Consider the following 15,935-nt stretch of genomic DNA (forward strand, 5'->3'; position numbering starts at 1 on the left):
CATCATTATTCGGGGTTTTTTTTCAAATGTTGATCTTAAATCATATAAAGGTAGCGCTGACAAAGAACTGTACACGAAAAAACACAATGAATAACAATACAGATCTTTATTATACCTTTGCCATACAAAATTTAAGGACATATCACTTACAAACTATTTTCGGACGAACAACACGATTAAACATAAATTTCCATCTTCCTTCGTTTCATACAGAATCTAACGGCTCAATAACCTGATCCGTGCAGGAACAGAATTGGGTCAGCCTAATGTACATACTCATCAATCAAAGCGCCCTGACTACATATACGTCTCGAAAAACCGAATGTTTGTCACACCTTATGATCTAGATCCTCACATGCATGTTTTACTGATTCTTCAATATATCATCTTGGTTTAAAAAATCTGAATGTTTAGCCAGGTGATCGTTTATCATTTTAGTGCGCCACACTCATCCGTGAAGGTATAAGAGAGGATGGCAATAGATTCACATCTTCGTTTCGTACAGAATCTAACAATATATCACACGAACAGGTCACATTTCAGATCATCCATTCAAACTAATTAAAGTTGTATGGTCTATCACTCGCTCTTTTTGTCATTGTGAAAACTATTTAAGTGTTATACACATTTCTCTCCGTCTGTCCGAGTTTTAAACTGTTTACTTTAACCACTTTTTATTAGATTGCAGCACTGGAAGTATTTTTTTAATTATAAAAGTAACAAATATTTTAAACGTGTACACGTAAAAAAAGGCTCGAAAAATGCCCAATCATTCCGAGCTCTTCCGAACATCGTCGCGACAATCTCGAAGTAACACGAGAGTTGTGAAACCAAGAGAAAATGTCAACAATTTTTCGTTAACAAAACATGTGGTCGACCTCAGCAGACTGGATCTACAAAGAAAGTAATGCTCGCACATTACAATATTTGATACACACAATATTTAATTACGGCAATGTCTGAATTAGATGTTCCAAATACTCGCTCTGTGGACATATATATATACCAGCACGATTTGCTCATATTAGCCAGAAGGAAAACGTTAACAAGCGCATGTGCGCTTACGCTAGTTACATGTATCTGGATCACCATATGCAGGTCGTGTAGACGTCAGTCACGTGATACGATTCGGAATTCACACAAAACCCGAAGGTACTGAACATGGTGTTGATTGAAGGTGCTTTATTCAAAACCATGAATATATGAGGCCTAGATTTCGGCTCTCTTATAGACCGACATATACTTTTGGGGAGCTAAATTATCAAGTTACATGTCAATGTTCAAATATCAAATGTTTAAGCGACATATCCTGACAGTGAAATTAGCATGAAATATAACTTTAAAGATGCTCCGCCGCCTACTAATAGTATTTTTTTTCTTTATCAAAAACCGGAGCAGACGAATTAGAATTTTTCTTCAGTTACAAAAGGTGCTTAATTTACGCCATTACCACCACTGAAAAGTTTGAGCTTCTTATTTTAATTCAAGATAAAGTATCAAAAATAATTAATTTGTCCCGAATAAAATTTCTGATAAGATGCCCTATATAAAATTAAGTAGTGATTGTGCATACACCGAAAGCAAAACAAAGCATGTTATATGCATTTTTGTGTTAGTTAGATGCATACAAGCATAATTAAACATCAGTTATTGTTCAAATGATGGATATCGTTTATGCTTTGTCTGCTGTGGAGCATCTTTAAAACTTTAAAACAGTCCTGCAGGTATGGCGTAAGAATAAAACTTGTTGCCCCTATTGCATGATCGTAAAACGCGATTAAAAGGATAATATCTTTTCTCTTTTTCCCAACTGACTTTATTCTTCTAACGTCTCTCTGACATTGTCTCACCTTTGGCCCTTCTTTGAGCACTCACCCTAGTGAGGTAGGCTCTGGATTCTGTCCCTTGGGCGAGACACACATGAGAGTATCATGATTATATATCAAAATTATTTTTTAATTAACAAAACGAAATTAAGAAATCACTTGTATTTTTGTGTCTTTTTATATATTAATTATAATAATAAGCTAAAAAGAAATTAACTTTTTAAAAACTGTGTATTGTTTGCTATTCATATTTTACCGTCAATTTTACGGAAATACATGTATAATAGATATTTTATGTGCCCCTGTAATCCAGTCACCTTGCAGCCTTTCGATGTAACAAACGCCTGTGGTCTTACCCATGTTCCATAACCTACAGCTATGCACGACTCCGCAGGTTGATAACCAAATACTAACTCGCACACGTGCTCGAATCAGGTTAGCATTCAAATACTAACTTGTGCTCGTGTATTATAACGGGCAATACATTCAATAAACAACTTCAATACAACAACAAAACAATGCGGTAACGATGCATAACGACTCTGAGGTAAATATCCGACTTACCGAAGAGCCGAAAGTATTTGCGACGAAAAAGTCGAATGGTTAGCGTGTCAGTATTTCGGATGAACCAGGAAGTACAGGTCGAGTTCCAATCAATGATTTTTTTTTCTTTTTAGTAAATATGTGATTTCCTAACATAAAATTTGATTGGTTAACTCAATCGGAACCTTTCCCGCGATACACATTGTGTATATATACATGTAAGACACGGCTAACGACTACAGGAGGATACTACTTCCAGTCAACATTTAAATGAAGATATTTCATTTTGTAGAAGAACTGAACAAAGAATATACAGACTACGATTATGAAGCCCGTTGCTTTACTGGTTCGCCCGTTGTCAGTATAATGTGACCGGGTGGGGTGTGTTGCTTGGTGTCTTCGGCGGCATGCTTCAGTGATATAGCACTATAAAAAGGGCAACAGTTCCACTATACACGAAGACACAACATGAATATATCGCAGTCTCCCAAAACACGCACCTCGCATAACATACACGCAACACACCGCATACATGGGAGGCCGTCCTTACATGACCATAGCTGTTAATAGGACGTTAATTAATCAAACAAACAAACAAACAAAAAGCTTTACAAAATACAGGTATAACTGTCGTGTCGGTCTTACCGTTCACGATGACAGTGATGTACTTGCCGCGCAACTTGCGCAGTACCTATTGCATACTGGGTTTCAATATAATGCTAGACGCGAGTTGATTGGTTGCTGGGCGTGGCTTATATCGTGTGATATGTGAGACCCACGTGTGATAGATCTATCCTGTTTGTTTGATTAATTAACGTCCAATTAACAGCTATGGTCAAGTAAGGACGGCCTCCCATGTATGCAGTGTGTTATGTGTATGTTGTGCGAGGTGCGTGTTTTGGGAGACTGTGGTATATTCATGTTGTGTCTTCTTGTATAGTGAAACTGTTGCCTTTTTATAGTGCTCTGAAGCATACCGCCGAACACACCAAGCAACACACCCAACCCGGTCACATTATACTGACAACGGGCGAACAAGTCGTCCCACTCACGTTATCCTGAGCGCTAAGCAGGAACAGAAACTACCACTTTCATAGACTTTGGTGTATCGACCAGGAGACAGAACCCAGAGCCTTCCTCACAGTGGGAGCGCTCAACCAAAGGCCAAAAGTGCAGTACAATACGTTCAATAACAACTCCAATCAAACAAAGGAGCTATGCGGTAACTACCAATGACACACACACGTGTGAGTTTACGTGTAAAACCTAGTGTATATTGAAGTGCTTTATTATCGTTTTGGATATAATTATGAATTTAGCTGACAACACATTCATGTATTATTTCAATGAAACCTTGTCAGTTGAGTTTATTTTCAGTTTGACATTGCTATTTGCGATGTCGGGGCATGTGTACCGAGACAAGTTATCTTTTGAATGACGCACGTGTCATGCCCCGTGCTGTATATTGGGGGTGATCAAGTGAAGGTAACTAAGCAGAGCAAAAAGAAAAATGGCTGCTTCTTCCTTGGTTACGACACTATCATAACTGGGGAATGTGTCCGTAATAATTTTAGAAAAAACATTTCATTTTTCTTTTTTTTTAAATTTCAAATGGATATAATTTGGAATTTAGCTGACAACACATTCATGTATTATTTCAATGAAACCTTGTCAGTTGAGTTTATTTCATTTGACATTTATTGCGATGTCGGGGCATGTGTACCGAGACAAGTTATCTTTTGAATGACGCACGTGTCATGCCCCGTGCTGTATATTGGGGGTGATCCAGTGAAGGTAACTAAGCAGAGCAAAAAGAAAAATGGCTGCTTCTTCCTTGGATACGACACTATTATAACTGGGGAATGTGTCCGTAATAATTTTAGAAAAAAACATTTCATTTTTCTTTTTTTTTTTATTTCAAATGCATGCTTTTTAACTTCGTTTATTCACGGTATGTGTGACCTTGTGCTTAGTCGACCTTGGCTCAAATGTTGCTGATAACAGTTTTGGCATGTTACGTAATCCCATGTGTGCTACGTGTATTATTAACACAAGGGAATATAAATACACCCTTTCTATAGACAGGCGCCGGGCCACAATGGAGAAAACAAGCCAGCTATTCCGTAAGAAGAGTTTTGTAGCCATTACCGGTGGCAGCAAAGGACTTGGTCGATGTATGGCCCTAAAGTTTGCGGCCATGTTTCCTCCTAATTCTGTTTTAGTACTGATGGCCAGGAATGTGGATGCTATGGAAATAGTTCGGACAGAAATTATAACATTGACACCTAATATAACGGTGATAATACGACAATATGATCAAGGGAAAACTGACCAAGGATATTTTGATGACATATTTGATAGTGTTCTATCTGAAAACAAAATAACGAAGGGTGATTTTGAACAAGTCATGCTTGTTCATAACTGTGCATCAACTGGGGACAAAGACCGAACAGGCTTACAACACTGTGATGGCGATCGTGTTCGATCTTACTTTGACATCAACCTCTGTGGTACGATTCTACTCAACTCAAGTTTCTTTAAAACATTTTACGATCCCTCACAATCTCGAGTCATAATAAACATGTCATCGGGAGCAGGGCGTCTTCCAACACCGTCGCTCAGTTTGTATGGTACAGGTAAGCATGATGTTCGTCGTAATCATTTGAAATTCATTTCCTTTGGTAGTTTTGATTTACTGTCAGTAAGTATCGAATCGTTATAGATATATTATACTGCTGGCATGAATGTAATAGAAATTCGCTCGTAGCTAAGTCACCAAATGGTAATATAGAGGAGAACTATCTGAATAAAAGTGACCACTTCCAGCCCTGCAGGTTGGGCGTTATATGCAATGGGCTAGGAGGGTCCCAAATGCATCCCCCAAACCTCCATACGAATATCTCCCCTAATCCTTGTCTATGACCCACTGATCCGAATCAAAATGTTAACAATGCATAAATTGGGATGAACTTCCGGTTATGACGTCATCAAGATGGCCGCCATCTCTAATTTCACTAAAAATGAACAAGTATTAGCTTCACAAAAAGCTAAGAAGTCTACCATACAGCATTAATTATTAGGAAGCAATTATATGAAAGCTTGACGAATTGTTCTGTTAACAGTGAGCAGGCATAGTTCTTACGACAATTCATTTTTGAAGAATGATAATTTAGATATTTTCGCATTCAATGTAAAAGATAATCAACTTGATGATATTCATGAAAGGGCCACTAGGCTACTTTCCGAAACAAAAAATAAAAGTTTCTTTAAAGTTGCAACCATTGATAAAGATGGCCAAAGATGAGGTTACAACACTAAACAAATTCAAATCTATATAGATGTATTTATAGTTAAGATACATGTCTTTGTTTTACCTGGCGTCTGACGCAGTAATAGCCAACTGACGCCTGGTATCTAAGGCGACGTCGGGAAACATAATACGACCTGCGTGATGAAAATTAACGTTTTTACTACGCCGCTTAAAGCGTAGTTGTTAGAATCGTATGCAAATCAAGCTAACTTGCAGGATAGCCATGTAGCGAGAACGCTTGAATCATACGGATGTTCGGTGTGTTACAAGAATTGCCTGTTAAAGTAATATTAAAACGAATTACGGAAACAGACCTGAATACGTCCGGGATTCGGGCGCCATTTTCCTGATAAATCGTGGTCGTGCAGGGTTTGTATTATCGAGATTTTAGTGTAGAACAAGTATCCGTGGTATATCTATTCTGAAAATATAGTCTGGCGGATTTTCCAGCAAGTTATCAGTTATTTTATAATTTCCACTGAAATATACCATGTACGAAGTACGGATATACTTTAACAAGTTGGTGAAATACAAGCGTTATATTTCGGTTAAAACTGCACTTTTGTTTAGCACATACAGTTCCACAAATATCCCCTATGTAAAGCCTAACATTTCAGCATCTTCCATGTACGGACAGTAATACTAAGAGTGGGTCATATCAGCTAGCTAGCTAACAGTTAGGCTATATATAGATGAACATTTATATCATCGAACATTTGAAACCTCTCTAGACTTACCCTATTCAGTACTAGTCTCGTTCAACCAGGCGCTTGATACTACGCATTCTCTGTCTGGCGTAGCATACAAAGCCAACAGAAACTGGTTGAATGCGACTATATTCAGTACATGTAGCGCCGCCTTGTGTGATTTCTGAGAATAATGCCCGACAACCAGAAAAAGCATTCGGACTTCTCTGGGTTTATCGAATGATAATTTGTTTGCAACACACATGACATCTTCAACAACAAGTAACACACGTAAATAGATTTGGCAAACCAATCAAAGTGAACAGATTATTTATATCGATGTGAAATCCCAACAACATGGCAGGCAAAGCGACCGATTCTAATAGCTACCATCCCAGCTACCATCCTGGGATCCAGCTACGATCCTAGGATGGTAGCAAAAAAGTCATGACATTAACATTTTTCAACCGAAGTAGACAAATGAGGTATCAAACTGACCACAATAGAACAACAAATACATATCAGGACCGATGCAATGCAATATATGTAGTGATTTGTACGCAGGAAATGAAAAATAAGATTTAAGCTCAAAAATGGTAATTTTTCATATTTGACTTGACGCAGCAAAAATATTTCCCAAGAACAATTATTATTCGTAATCAGTTATTTGATCTCTTGTCATCAGTAAAAAAATATAGAAATGCAAAAGAGAATTATTGTTATACCATTATTTGGTTTACAAAACATCACCGGATGAGTATACAGTGCATATGATTGTTATTTTTTCCAAACCGCCGACACTACAGTTTCATGGTGTCTTAGAATTTCCTGAATTTAACATTGGCTATTGACGATTTAGATCTTAACAAATTTAATTTATACATGGCTTAATATCTAAGTGGAACTTCAAAATAATCCCTTATAATGTTCGAAATTTTGTAGACTAGTAGCGTCTTACTAAATTATTAAAGTAAAAAGCCTGGTATCAAATTAAAACTGAGGTAAGCCTGTCATTCCGTAAATACCATGACACTTTCGGAGACGTCTTGTGTCTTTTAGAATGACACATCCGTTGTTATTTCCGGTGTATAACGTAAGGAAATGTCAGATAGTTACTACAGTGTCACCGATTTCTTTCAATAGTTCTTTGTCTTCGATAGCGATGAGCTGATGAGCTGATGTGACATTACATTCCCGGGTTACCATCGTGGTTCCAACTTGTCAACCGTCTATGGCGAGAGTTAACATAAGAAACATCGGTTTCAGGGATATAGGAGCTCTTCCTGTTTCCAACCTAGTGATTCACATATCGTATATGATGTTCCAGACTTTCCCAGCATGATGGAAAAGACACCAGATCAACATTCTGCGAAGGGTTGAGCTGGTTCTCCTTAATTCCTCATTCTTGTGAACCCTCAGTGACCATAGATGGCACAGGTGGATTCTTTTAGGTCATAAATGAGGACTGTAGTGATGAAGTTCCACTATTTGCCAAGTCTGGAAAGCACTGTAGAGAACTTCTTTTCTGGTCTCTTTACGCATACACCATATGTGACACAACCAGCACCTTCAAGGGAGTGGGAAAAGTCAGACCAATGAAAAACATTAAACATTTATGACCTTGCTGATATCACCTGTGCTGCCCTACAGGTAGGGCGTTAGAATTGTACATGCTGCCCCTATTGCGTGATCGTACAAGGGGACTTAATTAAGGATCTTATCTTTTCTCTACCGCCTAACTGACTTAATCTTTTCTACAATCTGATTAAAATTCAGATCCATATCATCACGTTTGATAGGCCTATATTGAACTGAATGGTTATAAGGATCTGTATTTCAATCAGATTGTCTTTTCTTATGCCTCCCTCGGCACCGTCTTACTTTTGGCCTTGAGTTGAACGTTCGCCCCTGTGAGGAAGGCGCTTGGTTCTGTCCCCTGGCCGAGACACACCAAAGTCTATAACAGTGGTAGTCTCGGCTCCTGCTTGGCGCTAAGCATAGAGGGAGTGGGACGACTGGTTCGCCCGTTGTCAGTATAATGTGACCGGATGGGGTGTGTTGCTTGGTGTCTTCGGTTGCATGCTTCAGTGAATATAGCACTATAAAAAGGCAACAGTTCCACTATACAAGAAGGCACAACGAGAACACACCGCAGTCTCCCAAAACACACACCTCGCACAACTTTCACACAACACACCGCATACATGGGAGGCCGTCCTTACATGACCCTAGCTGTTGAGCTTAAAATTTTATTTTCTCATTTCCTGTGTAGAAATCACTACATATATTGGATTATGTGGTCCTGATATGCTTTTAATGTTCTATTTTCAGTTGCAAAAAATGTCAATGTTATGACTATTTTTCATTTTTTTAGTGAAATTCGAGATGGCGGCCATTTTGATGACGTCATAACCGGAAGTTCATTCCAACTTATCCAATGTTTATATTTCGATTTGTGATCAGTGGGTTATAAGGGTTAAGGGGGTGCATGAACCCTCCTAGCCCATGGCCTATTTGATTTTAAAAGGCGACTAAATTTAGGATCATATCTTTTCTATTCTTTCTGGCCTCTTCCTAAAGTCTCTCTTTACACCGCCTCACGTTTGGCCTTCTGTTGAGCGCTTGCTTCTGTGGGGAAGGCTTTAGTTTCGGTCCTATGGCTGAGACATACCAAAGTGTTTATAAAAGTGATAGTTTCAGCTTCTTTACAGCGCTCAGCATTAAGGGAGTGAAACGACTGGTTCACCCGTTGTGCCAAACATTATCATACAATTTCAAAATTAAGTGTTTTGTTGAATTCAACGCGTAAATGACCAGGATTTCATCTCCAAAAAGCCAGCAATCATACGTTTATATTTTGATTAACAATCAGCTTAACAAACAAATCTATGTAATCTTAGCTACGGTTTTCACAAAAGACAATATTTTTTTAATGTGGTCAAAACAACGTTATCCTTAATATTTGAACAACCTTTGAACATATGCATTGACTATATACTTTAATTTTCTAATGTCGTCTAATTCATGCATTAGGCAACATTTTCTGATGTTGATAATTATTTTCTGTACTTCTGGTAATACTCGCACATAAAAAAAATTGTTGAGACATGGAGCATTACATGACCAAAACCCTGTTTTTCAATCCACAGTCCCTTTATATAATGTCATTTTGACGTGCCAATATATCGAAAATGTTGACGTCAACGGTTTTTAGCAAAATTAATTATTTTAGGTCATCTGACCCGAAGGGTCAGGATGACCTATTGTCATCATGCACCGTCCGTCGTCGTGCGCCGTCCGCCGTGCGTAAACTTTTCATTAAAACGACTTCTTCTCAATAACCGGAAGGCCCAGGGTACTCCTATTTGGCCTGTAGGATGCTGGGATGAAGGGCTACCAAGTTTGTTCAAATAAATAACCTTGACCTTCATTCAAAGTCACAGGGTTCAAATAGGCTAAAATCCTTTAAACAACTTCTTGTGAATAACTAAGAGGCCTAGAGACCTGATATTAGACCTGTGGCATGCTGGGATGAAGGGCTACCAAGTTTGTTCCAATGAATGACCTTGATCTTCATTCAAGGTCACGGGGGTCAAATAGGCTAAAATCTTTAAATGACTTCTTCTCAAGAACCAGAAGGCCCAGGATACTCATATTAGGCCTACAGCATGCTGGGATGAAGGGCTACCAAGTTTGTTCGAATGAAGGACCTTGACCTTCATATAAGGTCACAGGGGTCAAAAAGGCTAAAAATCCTTTAAACAACTTCTTGTCAATAACTAAGAGGCCTAGAGACCTGATATTGGGTCTTTGACATGCTTGGATGAAGGGCTATCAAATTCGTTCAAATGAATGGCCTTGATCTTCATTCAAGGTCATGGGGGTCAAATAGGCCAAAATCTTTAACGACTTTTCAGAATGACCAGAATGACCCGGGTACTGATATTTGGCCTGTAGGATGCTGGGATGAAGGGCTACCAAGTTTACTCAAATGAATGACCTTGACCTTCATTTAAGGTCAAAGGGGTCATATAGGTTAAAATCCTTTAAACAACTTCTTCTGAATAACTAAGAGGCCTAGAGACCTGATATTAGACCTGTGGCATGCTGGGATGAAGGGCTACCACGTTTGTTTCAATGAATGACCTTGATCTTCATTCAAGGTCACGGGGGTCAAATAGGCTAAAATCTTTAAATAACTTCTTCTCAAGAACCAGAAGGCCCAGGATACTCATATTGGGCCTACAGCATGCTGGGATGAAGGGCTACTAAGTCTGTTCGAATGAAGGGCCTTGATCTTCATATAAGGTCACAGGGGTCAAAAAGGCTAAAAATCCTTTAAACAACTTCTTGTCAATAACTAAGAGGCCTAGAGACCTGATATTGGGCCTTTGACATGCATGGATGAAGGGCTATCAAATTCATTCAAATGAATGGCCTTGACCTTCATTCAAGGTCATGGGGGTCAAAAAGGCTAAAATCTTTAAACAACTTCTTTTTCAAGACCCAAAAGGCACATGGTACTAATATTGGGCCTGTAGGATGCTGGGATGAAGGGCTACCAAGTTTGTTCAAATAAATGACCTTGACCTTCATTCAAGGTCACAGGGGTCAAATAGGCTAAAATCCTTTAAACAACTTCTTGTGAATAACTAAGAGGCCCAGAGACCTGATATTAGGCCTGTGGCATGCTGGGATAAAGGGCTACCAAGTTTGTTCCAATAAATAACCTTGACCTTCATTCAAGGTCACGGGGGTCAAATAGGCTAAAATCTTTAAATGACTTCTTCTCAAGAACCAGAATGACCAGGGTACTGATATTGGCCTGTGACATGCTGGGATGAAGGGCTACCAAGTTTGTTCAAATGAATGACCTTGATCTTCATTCAAGGTCACGCAGCTCAAATAGGCCAAAATCTTTAAACGACTTCTCTCAATAACCAGAATGACCAGGGTACTGATATTTGGCCTGTAGGATGCTGGGATGAAGGGCTACCAAGTTTGTTCAAATGAATGTGATCTTCATTCAAGGTCACGCAGCTCAAATAGGCCAAAACCTTTAAACGACTTCTTCTCGATAACCAGAATGGCCAGGGTACTGATATTTGGCCTGTAGGATGCTGGGATGAAGGGCTACCAAGTTTGTTCAAATAAATCACATTGACCTTCATTCAAGGTCACAGGCTTCAAATAGGCTAAAATCCTTTAAACTACTTCTTGTGAATAACTAAGAGGCCTAGAGACCTGATATTAGACCTGTGGTATGCTGGGATGAAGGACTACCAAGTTTGTTCCAATGAATGACCTTGATCTTCATTCAAGGTCACGGGGGTCAAATAGGCTAAAATCTTTAAATAACTTCTTCTCAAGAACCAGAAGGCCCAGGATACTCATATTGGGCCTGCAGCATGCTGGGATGAAGGGCTACCAAGTTTGTTCGAATGAAGGACCTTGACCTTCATATAAGGTCACAGGGGTCAAATAGGCTAAAATCCTTTAAACAACTTCTTGTGAATAACTAAGAGGCCTAGAGACCTGATATTGGGCCTTTGACATGCATGGATGAAGGGCTATCAAATTCGTTCAAATGAGTGGCCTTGACCTTCATTCAAGGTCATGGGGGTCAAAAAGGCGTAAATCTTCTTCTTTTCAAGACCCAGAAGGCACATGGTACTGATATTGGGCCTGTAGGATGCTGGGATGAAGGGCTACCAAGTTTGTTCAAATGAATGACCTTGACATTCATTCAAGGTCACAGGGGTCAAGTAGGCTAAAATCTTTTAAACAACTTCTTTTTCAAGACCCAAAAGGCACATGGTACTAATATTGGGCCTGTAGGATGCTGGGATGAAGGGCTACCAAGTTTGTTCAAATGAATGACCTTGACCTTCATTCAAGGTCACAGGGGTCAAGTAGGCTAAAATCTTTTAAACAACTTCTTGTGAATAACTAAGAGGCCCAGAGACCTGATATTTGGCCTGTGCCATGCTGGGATAAAGGGCTACCAAGTTTGTTCCAATAAAATGACCTTGACCTTCATTCAAGGTCACGACCCTCAAATAGGCTAAAATCTTTAAATGACTTCTTCTCAAGAACAAGAATGACCAGGGTACTGATATTGGCCTGTGACATGCTTGGATGAAGGGCTACCAAGTTTGTTCAAATGAATGACCTTAACCTTCATTCAAGGTCACGGGGGTCAAAAAGGCAAAATCTTTAAACGACTTCTCGATAACCAGAATGACCAGGGTACTGATATTTGGCCTGTAGGATGCTGGGATGAAGGGCTACCAAGTTTGTTCAAATAAATGACCTTGACCTTCATTCAAGGTCACAGGGGTCAAATAGGCTAAAATTTTTAAACAACTTCTTGAGAATAACTAAGAGGCTTAGAGACCTGATATTGGGCCTGTGGCATGCTGGGATGAAGGGCTACCAAGTTTGTTCAAATGAATGACCTTGACCTTCATTCAAGGTCACGAGGCTCAAATAGGCTAAAATCTTTAAATGACTTCTTCTCAAGAACCAGAATGACCAGGGTACTGATATTGGCCTGTGACATGCTGGGATGAAGGGCTACCAAGTTTGTTCAAATGAATGACCTTGATCTTCATTCAAGGTCACGCAGCTCAAATAGGCCAAAATCTTTAAACGACTTCTCGATAACCAGAATGACCAGGGTACTGATATTTTGCCTGTAGGATGCTGGGATGAAGGGCTACCAAGTTTGTTCAAATGAATGTGATCTTCATTCAAGGTCACGCAGCTCAAATAGGCCAAAATCTTTAAACGACTTCTTCTCGATAACCAGAATGACCAGGGTACTGATATTTGGCCTGTAGGATGCTGGGATGAAGGGCTACCAAGTTTGTTCAAATAAATCACATTGACCTTCATTCAAGGTCACAGGGTTCAAATAGGCTAAAATCCTTTAAACTACTTCTTGTGAATAACTAAGAGGCCTGGAGACCTGATATTAGACCTGTGGTATGCTGGGATGAAGGACTACCAAGTTTGTTCCAATGAATGACCTTGATCTTCATTCAAGGTCACGGGGGTCAAATAGGCTAAAATCTTTAAATAACTTCTTCTCAAGAACCAGAAGGCCCAGGATACTCATATTGGGCCTACAGCATGCTGGGATGAAGGACTAATAAGTTTGTTAGAATGAAGGACCTTGACCTTCATATAAGGTCACAGGGGTCAAAAAGGCTAAAAATCCTTTAAACAACTTCTTGTCAATAACTAAGAGGCCTAGAGACCTGATATTGGGACTTTGACATGCATGGATAAAGGGCTATCAAATTCGTTCAAATGTGTGGCTTTGACCTTCATTCAAGGTCATGGGGTCAAAAAGGCGTAAAATCTTCTTCTTTTCAAGAACCAGAAGGCACATGGTACTGATATTGGGCCTGTAGGATGCTGGGATGAAGGGCTACCAAGTTTGTTCAAATAAATGACCTTGACCTTCATTCAAGGTCACAGGGGTCAAATAGGCTAAAATCCTTTAAACAACTTCTTGTGAATAACTAAGAGGCCCAGAGACCTGATATTAGCCCTGTGGCATGCTGGGATGAAGGGCTACCAAGTTTGTTCAAATGAATGACCTTGACCTTCATCTTCATTCAAGGTCAAAGGGGTCAAATAGGCTAAAATCTTTAAATGACTTCTTCTCAAGAACCAGAAGGCCCAGGGTACTGATATTGGGCCTGTGACATGCTGGGATGAAGGGCTACCAAGTTTGTTCAAATGAATGACCTTGATCTTCATTCAAGGTCAAAGGGGTCAAATAGGCTAAAATCTTTAAACGACTTCTTCTCAAGAACCAGAAGGCCCAGGGTACTGATATTGGACCTGTGACATGCTGGGATGAAGGGCTACCAAGTTTGTTCAAATGAATGTGATCTTCATTCAAGGTCACGCAGCTCAAATAGGCCAAAATCTTTAAACGACTTCTTCTCGATAACCAGAATGACCAGGGTACTGATATTGGGCCTGTAGGATGCTGGGATGAAGGGCTACCAAGTTTGTTCAAATGAATGACCTTGACATTCATTCAAGGTCACAGGGGTCAAGTAGGCTAAAATCTTTTAAACAACTTCTTTTTCAAGACCCAAAAGGCACATGGTACTAATATTGGGCCTGTAGGATGCTGGGATGAAGGGCTACCAAGTTTGTTCAAATGAATGACCTTGACCTTCATTCAAGGTCACAGGGGTCAAGTAGGCTAAAATCTTTTAAACAACTTCTTGTGAATAACTAAGAGGCCCAGAGACCTGATATTTGGCCTGTGCCATGCTGGGATAAAGGGCTACCAAGTTTGTTCCAATAAATGACCTTGACCTTCATTCAAGGTCACGACCCTCAAATAGGCTAAAATCTTTAAATGACTTCTTCTCAAGAACAAGAATGACCAGGGTACTGATATTGGCCTGTGACATGCTGGGATGAAGGGCTACCAAGTTTGTTCAAATGAATGACCTTGATCTTCATTCAAGGTCACGCAGCTCAAATAGGCCAAAAATCTTTAAACGACTTCTCGATAACCAGAATGACCAGGGTACTGATATTTGGCCTGTAGGATGCTGGGATGAAGGGCTACCAAGTTTGTTCAAATGAATGACCTTGACCTTCATTCAAGGTCACAGGGATCAAGTAGCTAAAATCTTTTAAACAACTTCTTGTGAATAACTAAGAGGCCCAGAGACCTGATATTAGGCCTGTGGCATGCTGGGATAAAGGGCTACCAAGTTTGTTCCAATAAATGACCTTGACCTTCATTCAAGGTCACAGGGGTCAAATAGGCTAAAATCCTTTAAACAACTTCTTCTCAAGAACCAGAATGCCCAGGGTACTGATATTAGGCCTGTAGGATGCTGGGATGAAGGGCTACCAAGTTTGTTCAAATGAATGACCTTGACCTTCATTCAAGGTCACAGGGGTCAAATAGGCTAAAATCTTTAAACAACTTCTTCTCAAGAACCAGAATGCCCAGGGTACTGATATTGGGCCTGTTAGGATGCTGGGATGAAGGGCTACCAAGTTTGTTCAAATGAATGTGATCTTCATTCAAGGTCACGCAGCTCAAATAGGCCAAAATCTTTAAACGACTTCTTCTCGATAACCAGAATGACCAGGGTACTGATATTTGGCCTGTAGGATGCTGGGATGAAGGGCTACCAAGTTTGTTCAAATAAATCACATTGACCTTCATTCAAGGTCACAGGGTTCAAATAGGCTAAAATCCTTTAAACTACTTCTTGTGAATAACTAAGAGGCCTGGAGACCTGATATTAGACCTGTGGTATGCTGGGATGAAGGACTACCAAGTTTGTTCCAATGAATGACCTTGATCTTCATTCAAGGTCACGGGGGTCAAATAGGCTAAAATCTTTAAATAACTTCTTCTCAAGAACCAGAAGGCCCAGGATACTCATATTGGGCCTACAGCATGCTGGGATGAAGGACTAATAAGTTTGTTAGAATGAAGGACCTTGACCTTCATATAAGGTCACAGGGGTCAAAAAGGCTAAAAATCCTTTAAACAACTTCTTGTCAATAACTAAGAGG

At 39.7% G+C, this 15,935-nt stretch overlaps 1 protein-coding gene across 3 annotated transcripts in view; it reads left to right on the forward strand.

The window, feature by feature from the left end:
* The first annotated feature begins 1,133 nt into the window (after positions 1-1,133).
* LOC138315059 (sepiapterin reductase-like) overlaps positions 1,134-15,935 on the forward strand; it is a 28,983-nt gene continuing 14,181 nt past the window's right edge. Inside the window, exon 1 of one of the 3 annotated variants that reach the window (XM_069255789.1) lies at positions 1,134-1,152. Coding sequence is in view for 2 of the 3 variants with exons in the window: in XM_069255788.1 (XP_069111889.1) it covers positions 4,381-5,005 (625 nt within the window). In the remaining variant the exon portion in view is untranslated. Of the gene's footprint in view, positions 1,153-4,286; positions 5,006-15,935 lie in introns of those variants that run through there. The other 2 variants (XM_069255788.1, XM_069255786.1) reach the window with 2 other exon arrangements.

The sequence above is a fragment of the Argopecten irradians genome, chromosome 2 (genome assembly GCF_041381155.1).
Source record: "Argopecten irradians isolate NY chromosome 2, Ai_NY, whole genome shotgun sequence".
NCBI lineage: Eukaryota > Metazoa > Mollusca > Bivalvia > Pectinida > Pectinidae > Argopecten > Argopecten irradians.